This window comes from Tachypleus tridentatus, chromosome 6, assembly GCF_004210375.1.
Source record: "Tachypleus tridentatus isolate NWPU-2018 chromosome 6, ASM421037v1, whole genome shotgun sequence".
Lineage (NCBI taxonomy): Eukaryota > Metazoa > Arthropoda > Merostomata > Xiphosura > Limulidae > Tachypleus > Tachypleus tridentatus.
The window spans coordinates 56,357,684-56,372,310 of record NC_134830.1 but is presented as its reverse complement, the minus strand read 5'-3'; the positions used below and the strand labels follow the sequence as shown (position 1 = coordinate 56,372,310).

Genomic DNA, 14,627 nt, shown 5'->3' with positions numbered 1-14,627 from the left:
GCATATTGATTTACATTTGCCGTGTTGCTCCCTTTGTAATAACTTATCAAGTAACATATTTCTAGTAACACGTGCGTTTTAGTTTAACTCCAAAGAAGAAAATTCTGCCTTCCAGAAGCGCGGACTTACAATTCTATAAACCGGGGTTTCAATACCAGTGGTGAGCAGAGCACAGATAGCCCACTGTGTAGCTTCGTGCTTAACTTCAAACAAATCATTCCAGAAGCGCTCGAGTTTCTTGTTATTTGATTCGTCCACTGTTTGGTCCTGTGCATCAGGGGTTATACAGGAATGTTGAGAATTTCCTGTTTAATTTCTATTATTTCTTCCCACGGTATATTGGAGAGATGTACAAGGAGTGACTCATGGAAATTATATGAGGTTGTTTTGTTGTTGTTTTTCAGTTTCTTGTTTACAAGGCCCGGCATGGCCAAGCGCGTAAGGTGTGCGACTCGTAATCCGAGGGTCGCGGGTTCGCGCCCGCGTCGTGCTAAACATGCTCGCCCTCCCAGCCGTGGGGGTGTATAATGTGACGGTCAATCCCACTATTCGTTGGTAAAAAGTAGCCCAAGAGTTGGCGGTGGGTGGTGATGACTAGCTGCTTTCCCTCTAGTCTTACACTGCTAAATTAGGGACGGCTAGCACAGATAGCCCTCGAGTAGCTTTGTGCGAAATTCCAATACCAAACTTCTTGTTTACGTAACCATTTAACCAATACTCACTTCGGCAACAAAGAGTAGACTGTTACAGTTTGTTAATTAAGATTTTTTAAAATTTTATTTTACCATAAGATCAGAAACATTACATTTATATTTCTGAATCAGTAGTATCCTGTTTCTTTCTTTTCTGTAGTACAATATGTTTTTCTGATAATTGGTTGGAAGGTTATAAACACATATGGCTTTCTACTAAAACACATGTTTGAGTAGAAGTAAACACCAAAAACATATATTTGTATATATGCAATCATATTTTTACCTGTACTCAAGCACGTGTCTATCTGTAATAAACCTTACTTTTACTAGTACTCAAACATGTGTTTATCTATATTCAAACACATGCTTTCCTGTAACATACCACGTGTTCATTTGCACCAGAAAAAATTCCTTATCGAGTTTAAGCGGAAAAGCGAAGATATTGTAATTATTAGAGTTACGATCTTTAAGTATGGACTCGTTATTAGAAATCATTTTAAGAACCTCGACCACAGATTTCGGAAGAAAACGTTTCGGAGTTAGCTTACTGACATTTAAACACCTAGCCTACGAGAAAGGTGGAATGTTGGATTAATATTGCACGAACCTCATAACTTTAGAATTGTCAGTAGCAAGCAAAGATCGCCAAGCTTCACAAATCGTCTTAAATTGTACAGCATAGAGAAGATTCCGTCTTTGAAGAAACCTAAGCCTATTTTACGACTAAACAATATGGTATGGCGTCTCTATAAGCATTAAAGGTTTATATGTGGTTTTCTTTATCATGTAGCAGAGATTGTGTTTGTTTGTTTGTTTGTTTCTGAATTTCGCGCAAAGCTACACGAGGGATATCTACGCTAGACGTCCCTAATTTAACAGTGTAAGACTAGAGGGAAAGCAGCTGGAGTGTGGTTATGACTAGCTACTCTTTCATTAACGAATAGTTCGATTAACCGCCACATTATAACCCCCACACGGCTGAAAGGGTGAGCGGTGTGACCGGTATTCAAACCCGCTATCATCAGATTACGACTCAAGGTAAAGATAGTAAAGAAAAAAATCATTTTAATAATGGCTCTTTTTTTCTCAGCGTTTAGTACAATGTAGAAAACAGTTGACAGAAGACGGATTTAGCTAATATATTTAAAGGATAATAAAAATAAGGAAACTGAGATTTTCTTTAAATACATGGACTTTTACAAAGTTTAAATAAAATGTGGTATTCACATTAACGTCATGTTGAGAAAACTGAACAGTGTGAGAATGGATATTACCAGGTTATTTATTCTGTTTTACATTTGTAATTCAAATTAATTAGAGATATATGATGAAGTACATTGTTAGTTCAGAAAATTACTTTTAAATATCAGAAGCATTCAGAAAACTGTACGATTATTGTTACTAACCAAATATACGCTTTAATTGTAATATACACAAAACATTCGTTACACTTTCATTTTAAATATTACTGAGGAAAAATAAAATTTCTAACGTCAACTTACAAAGAGGTTTAGAGCCTGAATATATTTCTCCCATACCATCTGCGTCTGTATGTTGTAACAAAGGCGTTTATTGCCCCTGAAAGTTGGTTACTAAACGACTTACGGAGCTACGCGAGAAATACAGTTCTACAGGAGATGAACGAAGAAATATTTGACCAATAACGCGTTTTGGTGAAGTTGTGACCGATTCGTGAGCTACGCAAAATATTCACTTGTACAGGAGATGAACAAAGAGATATTTCAGAAACAATGCGTTAAACTGAAAAATCTTTTTAATGGAAAGCGAAATATATATTTAAGTATAAAGGAAAATAACAGAACAGATAATATGTTAAAATATCTCAATAATAATGGTTATATTAAATAGTTGATTCTTATTAGGACGAAATAAAACATTGGACACTGTAGTGCAGCATGTTAATTTAATATTTTCTTTTCAAACTAATACTACAGTAATAAAGATCACTGTTCTAACTTTTGTTTAATCTCTTCACTATAATGTATCTATTGAAGCTTCGGGGTTTTCCAGAGTTGTCATTACGCATGCTGTGGTAGAGAACAAAATGTTCCAGATGAGAATAGAATAAGAAAATAAAAAGTATTACTTCCATTAAACCATCTGGAATAACATTTTGTATTCAAGTCAATGTAAAGTACGGACTTCAATAAAACCCACTAATTCCGTGGTTACTATGAGGAAAGCGTCAGAAATAGACTCATTAGTTGAAGTTCATCAGGAGAGAAGGAAAGATTACTATACTAGATCTTTAATTCAAACGGGTTTCGTTATCTGTTAAAGTTAAACCTATATTTTATTTTATATCTGTTTATAATAAACAAACAATTAGAGTTCAGTGATAAGATAACATCATAAAATGTAATAAAAGCTCCATAAGAAATAATTATTTCTCCGATGTCTTCAAACAACTTATTGATAAACAAATAGGTAAATAAGATAGTGGTCAAGAAAAGGACAGGAAGTCCATACTTAAGCCTAAGTTACTTTCAAAAAAACTCACCTATAGTTGTTAACACAGTTGTTGCAAAATAAAAAGCTCCAGCAAACTTCCACTGTATTCCGGACTTGTGAGGAACGTTTTTAATCATCACTGTAGTCCATATTTTGTAGTCCTCCTTGGTAACGTTGTATTTTTGGAGTAGAATATTTTCCACGTGCCGAAGCGCGTCTCTCTGTTCGTACTCGTTGTTCGACTCTAAAGCGTCGAAGATGGCGGCCCCGACTAGGAGGTAAGTAAAAGTGCACACGATGAGAGATAAAGTCCTAACGTTCTGTCTCTTCATGCCCACTTAGATCGGTGGCCCAAACGACCAGTGACCGAAGAAGGCATAAAACACAAGAGGGTGAATAATCCAACAGGCACTGCGTTCAGTAGAAGACGAAAAGCTTCACTTGTATAACGTAAACACAGTTTACAAACCAAGAAGGTTGAGGTTTTAGTCCAACGTTATTGAGCTTTACAAACTTCTGATAACTAGATAGAGTTTAAGAAAGCCATCAAATAATATATGTTAGCCCGTTGTGACTGGACGGAAACAATGAAAAACGTCTATTTCGCAACGCATGTTCCTCGTCCTCTTCAGTTTCGCTTTGTTTGTAACTCGAGTATCCAGTTGAACTGACGCTGTACTACCATTGTGGCTCACATTCTGCCTGACAGATAAATAAGTGTATAATAATAGTACTGTGCTCGGTACAAATAGCCCTTGTTGTCTGTTGTTGTCGTTTTTTAACAGAGAATAATTATACGTTGAGTATCACTTAACACAGTACTGATATATGCTTACAGTCTGTTAACAAGTCGCTTGATTTGTGTTACTGCCAGATGTAAGTCACTTGGTTAATTCAGGAAACGTCAATTGCTATTGTTAAAAAGTACCAAACTGTCTTAAATCAGTACAACAAACACGTATTTTGAAGAGAAACTGTAAATGTAAACGAGGTGCCAGATGGGACAACAAAAAACGGGGTGCAGGTGACACCTGGCCTAACGGGTAAGAAGGCCAGAACAAAAACGCACAATTCAGGATGGAAACAAGTGTTTGTCTAGCGGAATCGTCGGCTTATTTCCACAAACGATAAATGTTATTTGAATATAAACCGCCAATAGCTGTTATCAAGCAGTCTGTTTAAAAAACTAAATACCGAACCAAATAGACCGACAAGAGTTGTGAAATCTGGAACACGCTAAGTGCATAAACCACTACATCACCAGAACGACGTGGAAGATCAATCCACTTTATTCTTGGAAGCTGGAAAACGTCAAAACAGATGCAAAACTACAACTGAAATGCCCATCTGTTATACACAGAACGCGTTTCCGCTGATAGTGACGTAGTGCGTAGTGACAACAAAGCCACGCTAAGCCCGCATGACGCTAACAACCGCACACTCTCTGTTTACTCCATATTTTTTTTTTTTTATGGAAAGAGATCGCAAGTCGATAAACGCCCTCTCTCAAAACCGAGTTGTGGCACTCGAGCGCCATCTGCCATTTGTTGCTTCAGGCTTTTTTTTAAATTTTCAATCTGATAGATAAGTAAGAAATTAACATTAGGTGCAAAATGTTTGATATGCAATGAATTTTGTTGACAGAAACTGATACAAATACATTTTTGAACGAGTATTTTCGTCTTTAGCCTAAAATAAAATCGAATTTTAGTTAATGTTACTATGCATTTACCTCGACCAAGTAACGTAGCCTCAAAACATAAAATAAACAGAAAACGTAAATATTAGACTGAGATGGAAGACGTTCAGAAGATAGTTTTGTAAGCTCAAAGCCAGGCGTGTTAAACAAAACTTCTTGTTTTTTATGTGTGATGAGGTGGTTCAGCAGTGAGTTTCAAAGCTTATATTGCTACCAATCAAGTTTCGAGACCCACACAGCATTGGTAACCATTACGTAACATTGCGCTTAACAACAAAAACAATATATGTGAAACAACGATATAAATATGTGATAGAAAGTTCTTTAATAGTTTTTATACGCACTGTTATTTGTTAAAAATGTTTCTTTATGTTCAATTCAGATTAACTGTGGTGCTACCTAAACAATACTCCGTAACCGTGGGGAAGGTGGGGAAAAAGAACCACTGAATGTCGTTTTAATCAATGATACGAAACATTACGAAAATTGAAAATATTTGAAGTTGGACCCTTGTTTAATATAACTATCATTTCTAGTTAAAGCAAAGATCTGACATAACACTTTCTTTTGGATATTTAACAAATGCATTTCTTGTGGTTGGGAACCGTTTTACCATAAAAGTGGAGTAAACTTACATTCATCTAACCATTCCATGAACCATTTCTAACAGTTCAATGGTTCTAACAGTTCTAAGGTACTGAGTCCAAGACTAAATATAGTAATCCAGATATGACATTCTAACAGTTCTAAGGTACGGAGCCCAAGACTGAATACCTTAATCCAGATCTGACATAAACAATGACTTTACACTTTTACATTATATTATCTTTAGATTTTTATTCAGAATTGTAACACGTCATTACTGAAGTTAATTGTGACAACATCGAACTAACAGATTTTGGTTTAGTTTGTTTTGAATTTCGCACAAAGCTACACGAGGGCTATCTGCGCTAGCCGTCTCTAATTTAGCAGTGTAAGACTAGAGGGAAGGCAGATATTCATCACCACCCACCGCCAACTCCTGAGCTACTCTTTTACCTACGAATAATGGGATTGACCATCACATAATAACGCTCCCAAGGGTGAAAGGGCAAGCATGTCTGGAGTTATGGGGATTCAAACCCGTGACCCTCAAATTACGAGTCGAGTGCTTTAATCACCTGGCCATACCGAGCCCGAACTAAGAGAAGACAGTTCAAAGGGAATTTTAGTAGTAGTGAAGCTGAAATTTGTAAGTAATTTTAACAGTGGTGACGTTGAACTAAGAAAAGACAGTGTAAAACAATTTTAGTATACTGAAGTTTGACTAAGTTTCTTTCTTTTTTCCCGCTCAAAATTAAGTAAGGACTATATCATCAGTTTAACTTTTATGTCTCGTTGTTAACTCTGATTAAGAAGCCAGCACACAGGATCACATACAAAAGTTGTAATGGCTTTCGAACGAGACCCGACACTCGAGGGTTTTCGAATAATTATGTATTCTAGAGAAACCACAACACAACATCAGTATTGAATCAGAGATATGTTTCTTTAATTAACCAGGAGACAGAGGTTTATTAGAATTAGGAGCAAACCCTTTTTTAAGATGTTATTCTTTATTTTAGTCTACCTTTTTCAGCAAATACAACAAATGCTAACCAGCAACTGGGTTGATGGTATAACATGAAAACTTCTGATCGATGAGAACTTTACTTGGTTCAGAAGAAATTCCTTCATAATGGTGCCCCGTTTTGTAAAGATTAAGATGGCACTGATGAATAAAAGGTGAAACTACACATGTTTGAGCCTCGCGAACAAGCAGGCAGTTAACTCTTAAAACATGGTAGTAAACTTATGTTTGGCCCTTTATTTTAAGAAATCTAAAACATTGGGCCTGGATCTAAATATACGTAGACTGTTGTTGTTGTTTTGAATTAAGCACAAAGCTACACAATGGGCTATCTGTGCTTTGCCCACCACGGGTATCGAAACCCGGTTTTTAGCGTTGTAATTCCATAGACATACCGCTGAGCCACTGGGGGGCAATATACGCAGAGACTCGTTAGCGAACAATTTTTTATATAAAACGTTAAGCCGGCATAATTTTTACCTTTTGTAACAAACAAGTTGTCTTATAGAACAGGTTCTAAACATACATGCTCTGTAATCAAGAGATTGTACTTTAAAAAAGTCCTCATATTAAGCACATGAGTGGTTCTACGTAATAACAGTATACATTTATATATATCAAATGAGTATAAGGTTGGCTCTTTTCAAAACTGTGATTTGAAAATGTTAATAATTTAAGCTTGAGCTGTATATCGAATATTTATTTATATATACGAGGTGTTAAACACATGTTTGGTCCCACACAAAAACCAAGTGATGAATTTAGTGTTGTCTCACTATTACAGAAACAGCTAGTTCTGTGTATCTGGTACTAAACACATATTTGAATTTATATAAAGTATGGTATAGACTCTGGTAAGCTCCAAATATAACATAAAACTAGTCCAAAAGGCCTTGTGCTAAAAACAAGGTTACATCTATAAAAATTTTGGCATCGAGTCCACTAAGCTCCAAAATGTAACGCACAACTAGTCCTATAAGCCTGATGCGAAAACACTGTTGGTTCTATTTAAAAATGACCTGAGGTTTAGGACACTAGACCGACAATCTGCAGGTCACGAGATAGAAACATGTCACTGAATATACTCGCCTTTTTGCCATTGTGAATGTTATAACGCTACGGTCAATCCCACTATTTTGTTTATACAGAGTAGCCCAAGAGATGGCGGTGAATGATGACGACTAGTTGCTGATCCCGTTGTCTATCACAAATAACTAGTCTTATAGAGTACTGCTGATGTTTCACTACTGGTTGTTTACTGTCGCTTTAAAACACGAAAGAAATAAAACTATAAAATAAACGGATTTTTTTCTATAGAATCACAATACAACGAGAACGAAAACACAATTGTGGATAAATTTCCTTTGTCCAATCAGATGACGAATCGTTTTAAATAAAGAAATCTGAGAACGTTCGACTGAGGAAAACCGAAAATACAAATCAGTGGAACAGTAACCAAACGAAAGAAAAATTATCATAACACTAGCCCTCACATCGTGCACACATTGTGCAAATTTATTTTGAAAATTAATACACATTACAAAATAAAATAGCGCATGTTTCAGTTGATTTTGTGTGTAGTTACTATCAACTGGTAGATAACTGTACTGTTTAAGAAGGAAAACTCATAGAGAAAGAACCAAATCTAAAGTCAAAGCTCTACTATATCGGTCAAGTCATCAAACGATTTTGCTTGCTAATGGCCGTATAGCTCTATTTGTTTAACAGAATTACACGTGAGGAAGTAATTAACATCCGGAGATCTATTTGTTAAGTTTTCCTGCAAAGTTGGACAAAGTGAGTTGGATTTCGTGATAAAAAATTACAATTGAAGAAATCGTCGTTTATGTTATTGTTTGTTTGATGAATTTTCCGAAAAGTGTTCAACTTTGAACAACGTTTACGATGTGAAGTAATTGCGAGTCACGTAATAAAATGTAAATATAGGCCTGAAATATTTTGTGTACTAGCTGTTCTGTCGATAGATACATTAAGTTACACGTCTTCCATTATAAAGTGTTACACATAAAAAATAAGTGAAATTTCCAATTTTGATTCAAGTACTTCGAAATTTCTCAGAGAAGTGAAAAACTGTTTTTACGCACTTAATAAAATGTTTTAAACAAACTGATCAATATTTTCAGCTAGTATTTTTATTTTATAATCATAATGTTTTGGTGGGTGCTTTGCTGATTGGTTTTCACTTAAAAACAAACACAATATTAAATGGATGTAATTAACGTATTGTTTTATTCTAAATACAAGTCATTGTTATTACTTAACAACGGAACTAACAAAATAATTAAAAGATGGCTGAAAAATGTAAAGGCTTAGATATTATACTCGGAATTATTAACTAACAATGAGAGTATGGAACTAATCTGGATATAAATAGACAATTAAAATCATATTATTGTAGAATTATCATTGAACACTATTTTAATTTAAATTTTGTGTGGGCTTAGATAATTAATTCAAATTTAAACATTTCTGTAGAAGTGACTCTTGAAACCGTCAGTACTTTGTAAACTCCATAATTACAGAATTGAGGGAAAAGACATTTTATACGTTTCACAAATACTCATTTATTAACGTCCAGTTTGTAGTTAAGCACAAGGCTGTACAATATGCTAATTGTACTCTGTTCAGCACGGATACCGAAACCCGGTTTCTGGCGTTGTAAGTTTGTAGGCATGCCGCTGTGCCGCTGGGAGGTAAAGGTCAGATGATAGCTTTACTGGCGTTGGCCCAGCATGGCCAAGCGCGTTAAGGCGTGCGACTCGTAATCTGAGGGTCGCGGGTTCGCATCCCCATCGCGCCAAACGTGCTTGCCCTTTCAGCCGTGGGGGTGTTATAATGTGACGGTCAATCCCACTATTCGTTGGTAAAAGAGTAGCCCAAGAGTTGGCGATGGGTGGTGATGACTAGCTGCCTTCCCTCTAGTCTTACACTGCTAAATTAGGGACGGCGAGCACAGATTGCCCTCGAGTAGCTTTGTGCGAAATTCAAAAACAAACAAAAAAACAAAAACGCTTTACTGGCGAAATCATGGTCATTAATAAATAAATTGTCTGTAAAACGTGCACATTGTCTTTTTTTCCTTCAATTCTATGATTTCTGTACAGTCTATTCTGTTTTAATACTGGCTTTTTTAGGCTTAGATATCATTCATTGCCAAACAAGTGGCGTATTTGTAAAAAAAACTTAAGTTCTGGATCTATCCTGTATCATTCAATTTAGTTTTTGAGATCCTTTTTATGTCATTGTTTGTGTTTACACTTTCTTGGATTAAGTTGTCCAATTTTCCTACCATCTAGAGTGTTAAGAGGGACTTTTCTTTCAATCCTTGAGCTTAACTTCATGAATGGCTCAGTTTTTCAATGGATCTAAGCATCAGTACAGGAATAGCTCAGTTTTCTATTGGATCTAAGCATCAGCACAGGAATGGCTCGGTTTTCCAATAGGCATCAGTGTCAGCATAGGAAGTACTCAGTTTTCTAGCGCGTCTAAGCGTCAACTTAGAAGTGGCTAAGGTTTCCACTTGGTCTAAATGTCAACACAAGAATCGCTCAGTTTTCCAATGGGTGTAAGCGCCAACACAACTCTAATCATAAAGTTGTGCCTCACTCAGATGTTCGATACCATCGAAAGAAATTCAGGATCATATGTTGAATTGCCTGCATTACAACGATCATCCATTCCAAGTAGTGGCCTACATGAAATATCTGATAAAGGTATTCGAGTTCTCTTGAATCTGATTTGACACATCCACAAGCGTCCATGTTCTCTATTTAAGTCTCTCAGTTTCTGACTCTCTATCTGTGCCATGTTCATTCATCTACTTGAGGTACAGTAAAATTAAATGGTGTAGGATTTCGTGCACTTGAGGGGAAGTGCTAGAGTACTGTTCCCAAATCACAGAATAGCGCTATCTCACCAGATAGGTAAGCCTGACTCCGAACCTCTCCAGGACCTATGTTTACCATGACAATAAACCAGCTCCACCTACTTTCATTTATTGTTTTACCTACCAGAGACTTTCCCAATCAGTCTGAATACTACCAGCCTGTATCCCACTATGACATTCTTCGGGCTAATGAATCTCTCAGAATGTTCTAGGTAGTGACAGCCCTCCTTCCCTGGGCTGTAGCTGCAGGAACATGTTTGTAACAAGTCCTCAACACGCCAAGAAAAATTCAATATCCAAAAGAGATCTTATCACAGGTCCTATTGTTTCTCTTTACAACCACTCATTTCCAAGCGATGACTCATGTGATTCATACACTGTGAATAACCAAAATGTAAGAAACTTAGTAGCTCTCTTGACCAATGTTTTGTACTAAAATAAACCGTGGAACACAATGAATATTTGAAAATATATTTACCGGTTAAGAGGGAAGAAAATGCGCCATATGCCTGTATATCGCAAAATTCTTTAGTGTTATTGTTTGACAGAAGATCTTGACAGAGGAGAACGAAGAATGTTCGTGAAAGGCATTGTTAATAGACTGCGTTTGTCCAGGAAGTTTTGGATAAAGTTTTCAAGTTACTAGTGCAGATCTTCTTCAGGTCAAAATGTTCAGGTTGTTTGGACTTACCAGGTAGACTTGGTTTGGTTTATTTTGAATTTTGCGCAAATCTACTCAAGGGCTATCTGCGCTAAACGTCCCTAATTTAGCAGTGTAAGACTAGAAGGAAGGCAACTAGTTATCACCACCCATCGCCAACTCTTGGGCTACTCTTTTACTAACGAATAGTGGGATTGACCGTCACATTATAACGCCTCCACGGCTAAAAGGGTGAGCATGTTTGGTGTTACTGGCATTCGAACCCACGATCCTCGGATTACGAGCCAAGTACCTTAATTACCTGGCTATTCAGGGCCTTCTGCTTTAGAAAGAAAGATTATCGCGTTTTTCACAAGTTTGGATTGATTTGTTTTGAATTTCACACAAAGCTTCAAGAGGGCTATCCACGTTAGCCATCCCTAATTTGGCAGTGATAAGTTAGAAGAGGTAATTAGTTAATACCATCCACCGCCAACTTTTGGGCTACTCTTTTACCGACAAATAATGATATTGTCTGTCACGTTACAACGCCTCCGCTTTTGAAAACGCAAGCATGTGTGATGACAGGGTTTCGAGCCCAGATTCTCACATTACGAATTACGCGCCTTAACCACTTGGTCGTGCCAGGCCTAAGGAAAAGTCAGTAATCCGACAATACTAGAAATCGGAATTTGATACTTGTGGTGGGCAGACCACAGATGGGCCCATTATGTTCTTTTGTGCTTAAAGACAACCCAAGTTTTTCGAAAAATCTAATTCTACTTCTGTATCAAACTAATTGAAAATCCATTACTGGCTTGCTTCATAAAAGTATTTTTAACCCTCAAATTATCGATTTATTTCACTTTCTAGTACATCGTTCACCACCCACAAAAACCATATCGTCTTAATTTACTGTCACTCATTTATCATGTAAAGTATATGGGAGACCTAAAATGTAATAGAGCGGTAGTGTTGCTGGATTAATTTCAATATTGATAGTGGTTTTTATTTAACTTTTTGCATAACCGACATAGTCATGAACCAATGGTGGATACATGATCTTAGAAAAATCAATACTGAACCAGACTCCCCCTGTCAGTAATTCTAGGGTTAACATCATATCCTTATGTTGTCATGTCTTATCACACATAGCCTCGAAAATCGATTCATATTGCGACTGCACATGCTCTGGAATCCTAAGATTTGGAGAACTGCAAACACAAAGTACAAAATCACTAATCCAGTTTCTAAGTTTCTAATTTTAAAAAACAAACGATTATTGGTTCCAAGAAAGAACAGGTTGAACTGTTCGTACAATGTCTAATTGAATCTGAGATCTTAAATTATGTAACTTACTGGAAAACAAGCTATTATAATTTGATATTAGAGTTTCTTTTAAAAAAAATTAAAAATTAAATTATCCAAGAGTAAGATAATACGATTTGTAGCCTTCAATAGATAATTGATACGTATCTATAGATATAGATATATAACAATGATTAGAAGCATGTAGGTAGAAAAGTATTTTAAATAGTTTAACAAAGAAAGGTTTTGAACATGAGTGAGTTCGGTAATGCAGTTAATATATTTAATGAAAGGCTTTCTGAAAATGACTCATCAAATTAGTAGAAATGTTAAACCTAATGAGTTACAGAAAGTATAGACGTTAGCTTCATTACACGTGCTGCTGTTAAGAACAGTATACAAGTTTAGTATCGACAAAGACGACTAGTGGGAAGAAAAATAAACAAATAGACGTTGCTAAGAAACAAATGTTTCAAGTTGAAGAAGTGTTTGTTTCTTGAATTTTGCGCAGAGCTACACGAGGGATATCTGCGCTAACCGTCCCTTATTTAACAGTATAAGACCGGAGGGCAAGCAGTTAGTCATTACCACCCACAGCTAACTCTTGGGCTACTTTTTTATCAACTAATACTAGGATCGACCGTAACATTATAACACTCCCACGGCTGAAAGGACGAGCATGTTTGGTGTGGCGGGGATTCGAACCCTTGACCCTCAGATGACGAGTTGAGCGCCCTAACCACCTGGCCATACCAGGCCTTATATGTCCTAGCCCTGAAAAACCCACAAAGGCGAAACGGTGGTTAAACTAAAATTTTGGTTCCATAATTATTAGGAGTATAGAGGTCGTTCTTTTCTAGATTTCTTTAAAAATCAAAACTACTGACTAGCAAGTGTGTGTTTGTATGGTTTTAGAGCAAAGTTACATTGGGCAATCTAGCATGCTCTCATCGGGGAATCTAGCTTCAGATTTCGGTGTTGTAAATCTATACAATTACCGCCGTCCCAAAGGGGGACACCTAATAAGTAAAATATGCATTTTCTAGTACTAGTAATGTAATAGAAAAATAATATGTAATTTTAATGACTGGGATGTTTTTAGGTGAAATGAAACATCTATAGAACACTACTAAGAGTACGAATAGAAGGCTTTTATAAAATGTGAACAGAACGTGAATGAGCCACACTCGACTAACCAAAGAACAACAACAAAAAAGAAGCTAAACACAATTGTATGAATTTCAAGTAAAGAATACGCTTTACTAACAGTGTAGCGGTCCCACCCTACCGCAGTGGCACAGCGGGTTAGCTGCGGACTTATATCACTAGAAACAGGGATTTGATACCCATTATGGGAAGAACACAGATAGCTCTCGTGTAGTTTGAAGCTTAGTAGGGTTATAGTTTGGTCTAATACGCCCAACAATATTTTTATTTTATTTGGGCCTCTTTAATGTGACAGCCCTCTCTGTAGGTAACAGCAATTATCCAAGTTACCTTTTATAACCTTTAGAGAAGATTTTCGAGGAGTTACAGCTGAGGCAACAATACTGGTAATTACTTCATATATACATTGATCATTCTTACGCTCGAGAATCTTTTACCAATTTATTGAATAGACGGGAATTTCGCGATACCCATTTAACAGTATAAGATACATACAGGGTGGCCCATAAGTCCCTACCAATCCATATATCTTATGTATCCAGGGTGTCACCAGTATTCTTGTGCTCATGTTCCCACGTACTTGACACAATACGCTCTTCAAGTGTAAAGGGGCTTACATCGGCCATATTTCTCTGAAAAAAAAAATAATACATGCGTAATTGAATACTCGTATAACATAATAACATATGGATAGGTAGGGACTTACGGGCCACCCTGTACATTTCTAAATGTATATTTAACTGAAACAAATACTGATATTAAAATATGTATATATTAGTAAGTCCGTTACAATATCTTCAAGATATTGCACATAATTCAAAAGTTATTCAACTTAAAGATGACAGATTGCAGGCTTTTATTGCTTATATCTAGCTCTCTTGTTTCAAATAAGACTTGTTATTTAAACTTAGAGATAACAGAAAGATTTTTGCTTCTTAATCTAACTTTAAAAAAGATAATTGTGTTAATTAATCTTAGAGATAACAGACAGGGATTTTGCTGTAAATATAAAAAAACAACAGGTGATTATGTTGATTAAACTTTGAGATGACAGATTGGGGGCTTTTGAAGGTTAATCGAAATTTAAAAAAAATGTAATCCTGTTTAAATTTAGAAGTAACATACTGAGG

General features: G+C 36.2%; 1 protein-coding gene across 1 annotated transcript in view; it reads right to left on the bottom strand.

Annotated features, from left to right (window-relative positions):
- Positions 1 to 4,523, bottom strand: part of LOC143252572 (two pore potassium channel protein sup-9-like) — a 43,915-nt gene extending 39,392 nt beyond the window's left edge. Inside the window, exon 1 of the mRNA XM_076504911.1 lies at positions 3,217 to 4,523. Within this exon, the coding sequence (XP_076361026.1) occupies positions 3,217 to 3,499 (283 nt within the window). The 5' untranslated portion in view covers positions 3,500 to 4,523. The remainder of the gene's footprint in view (positions 1 to 3,216) is intronic.
- Positions 4,524 to 14,627: the final 10,104 nt, after the last annotated feature.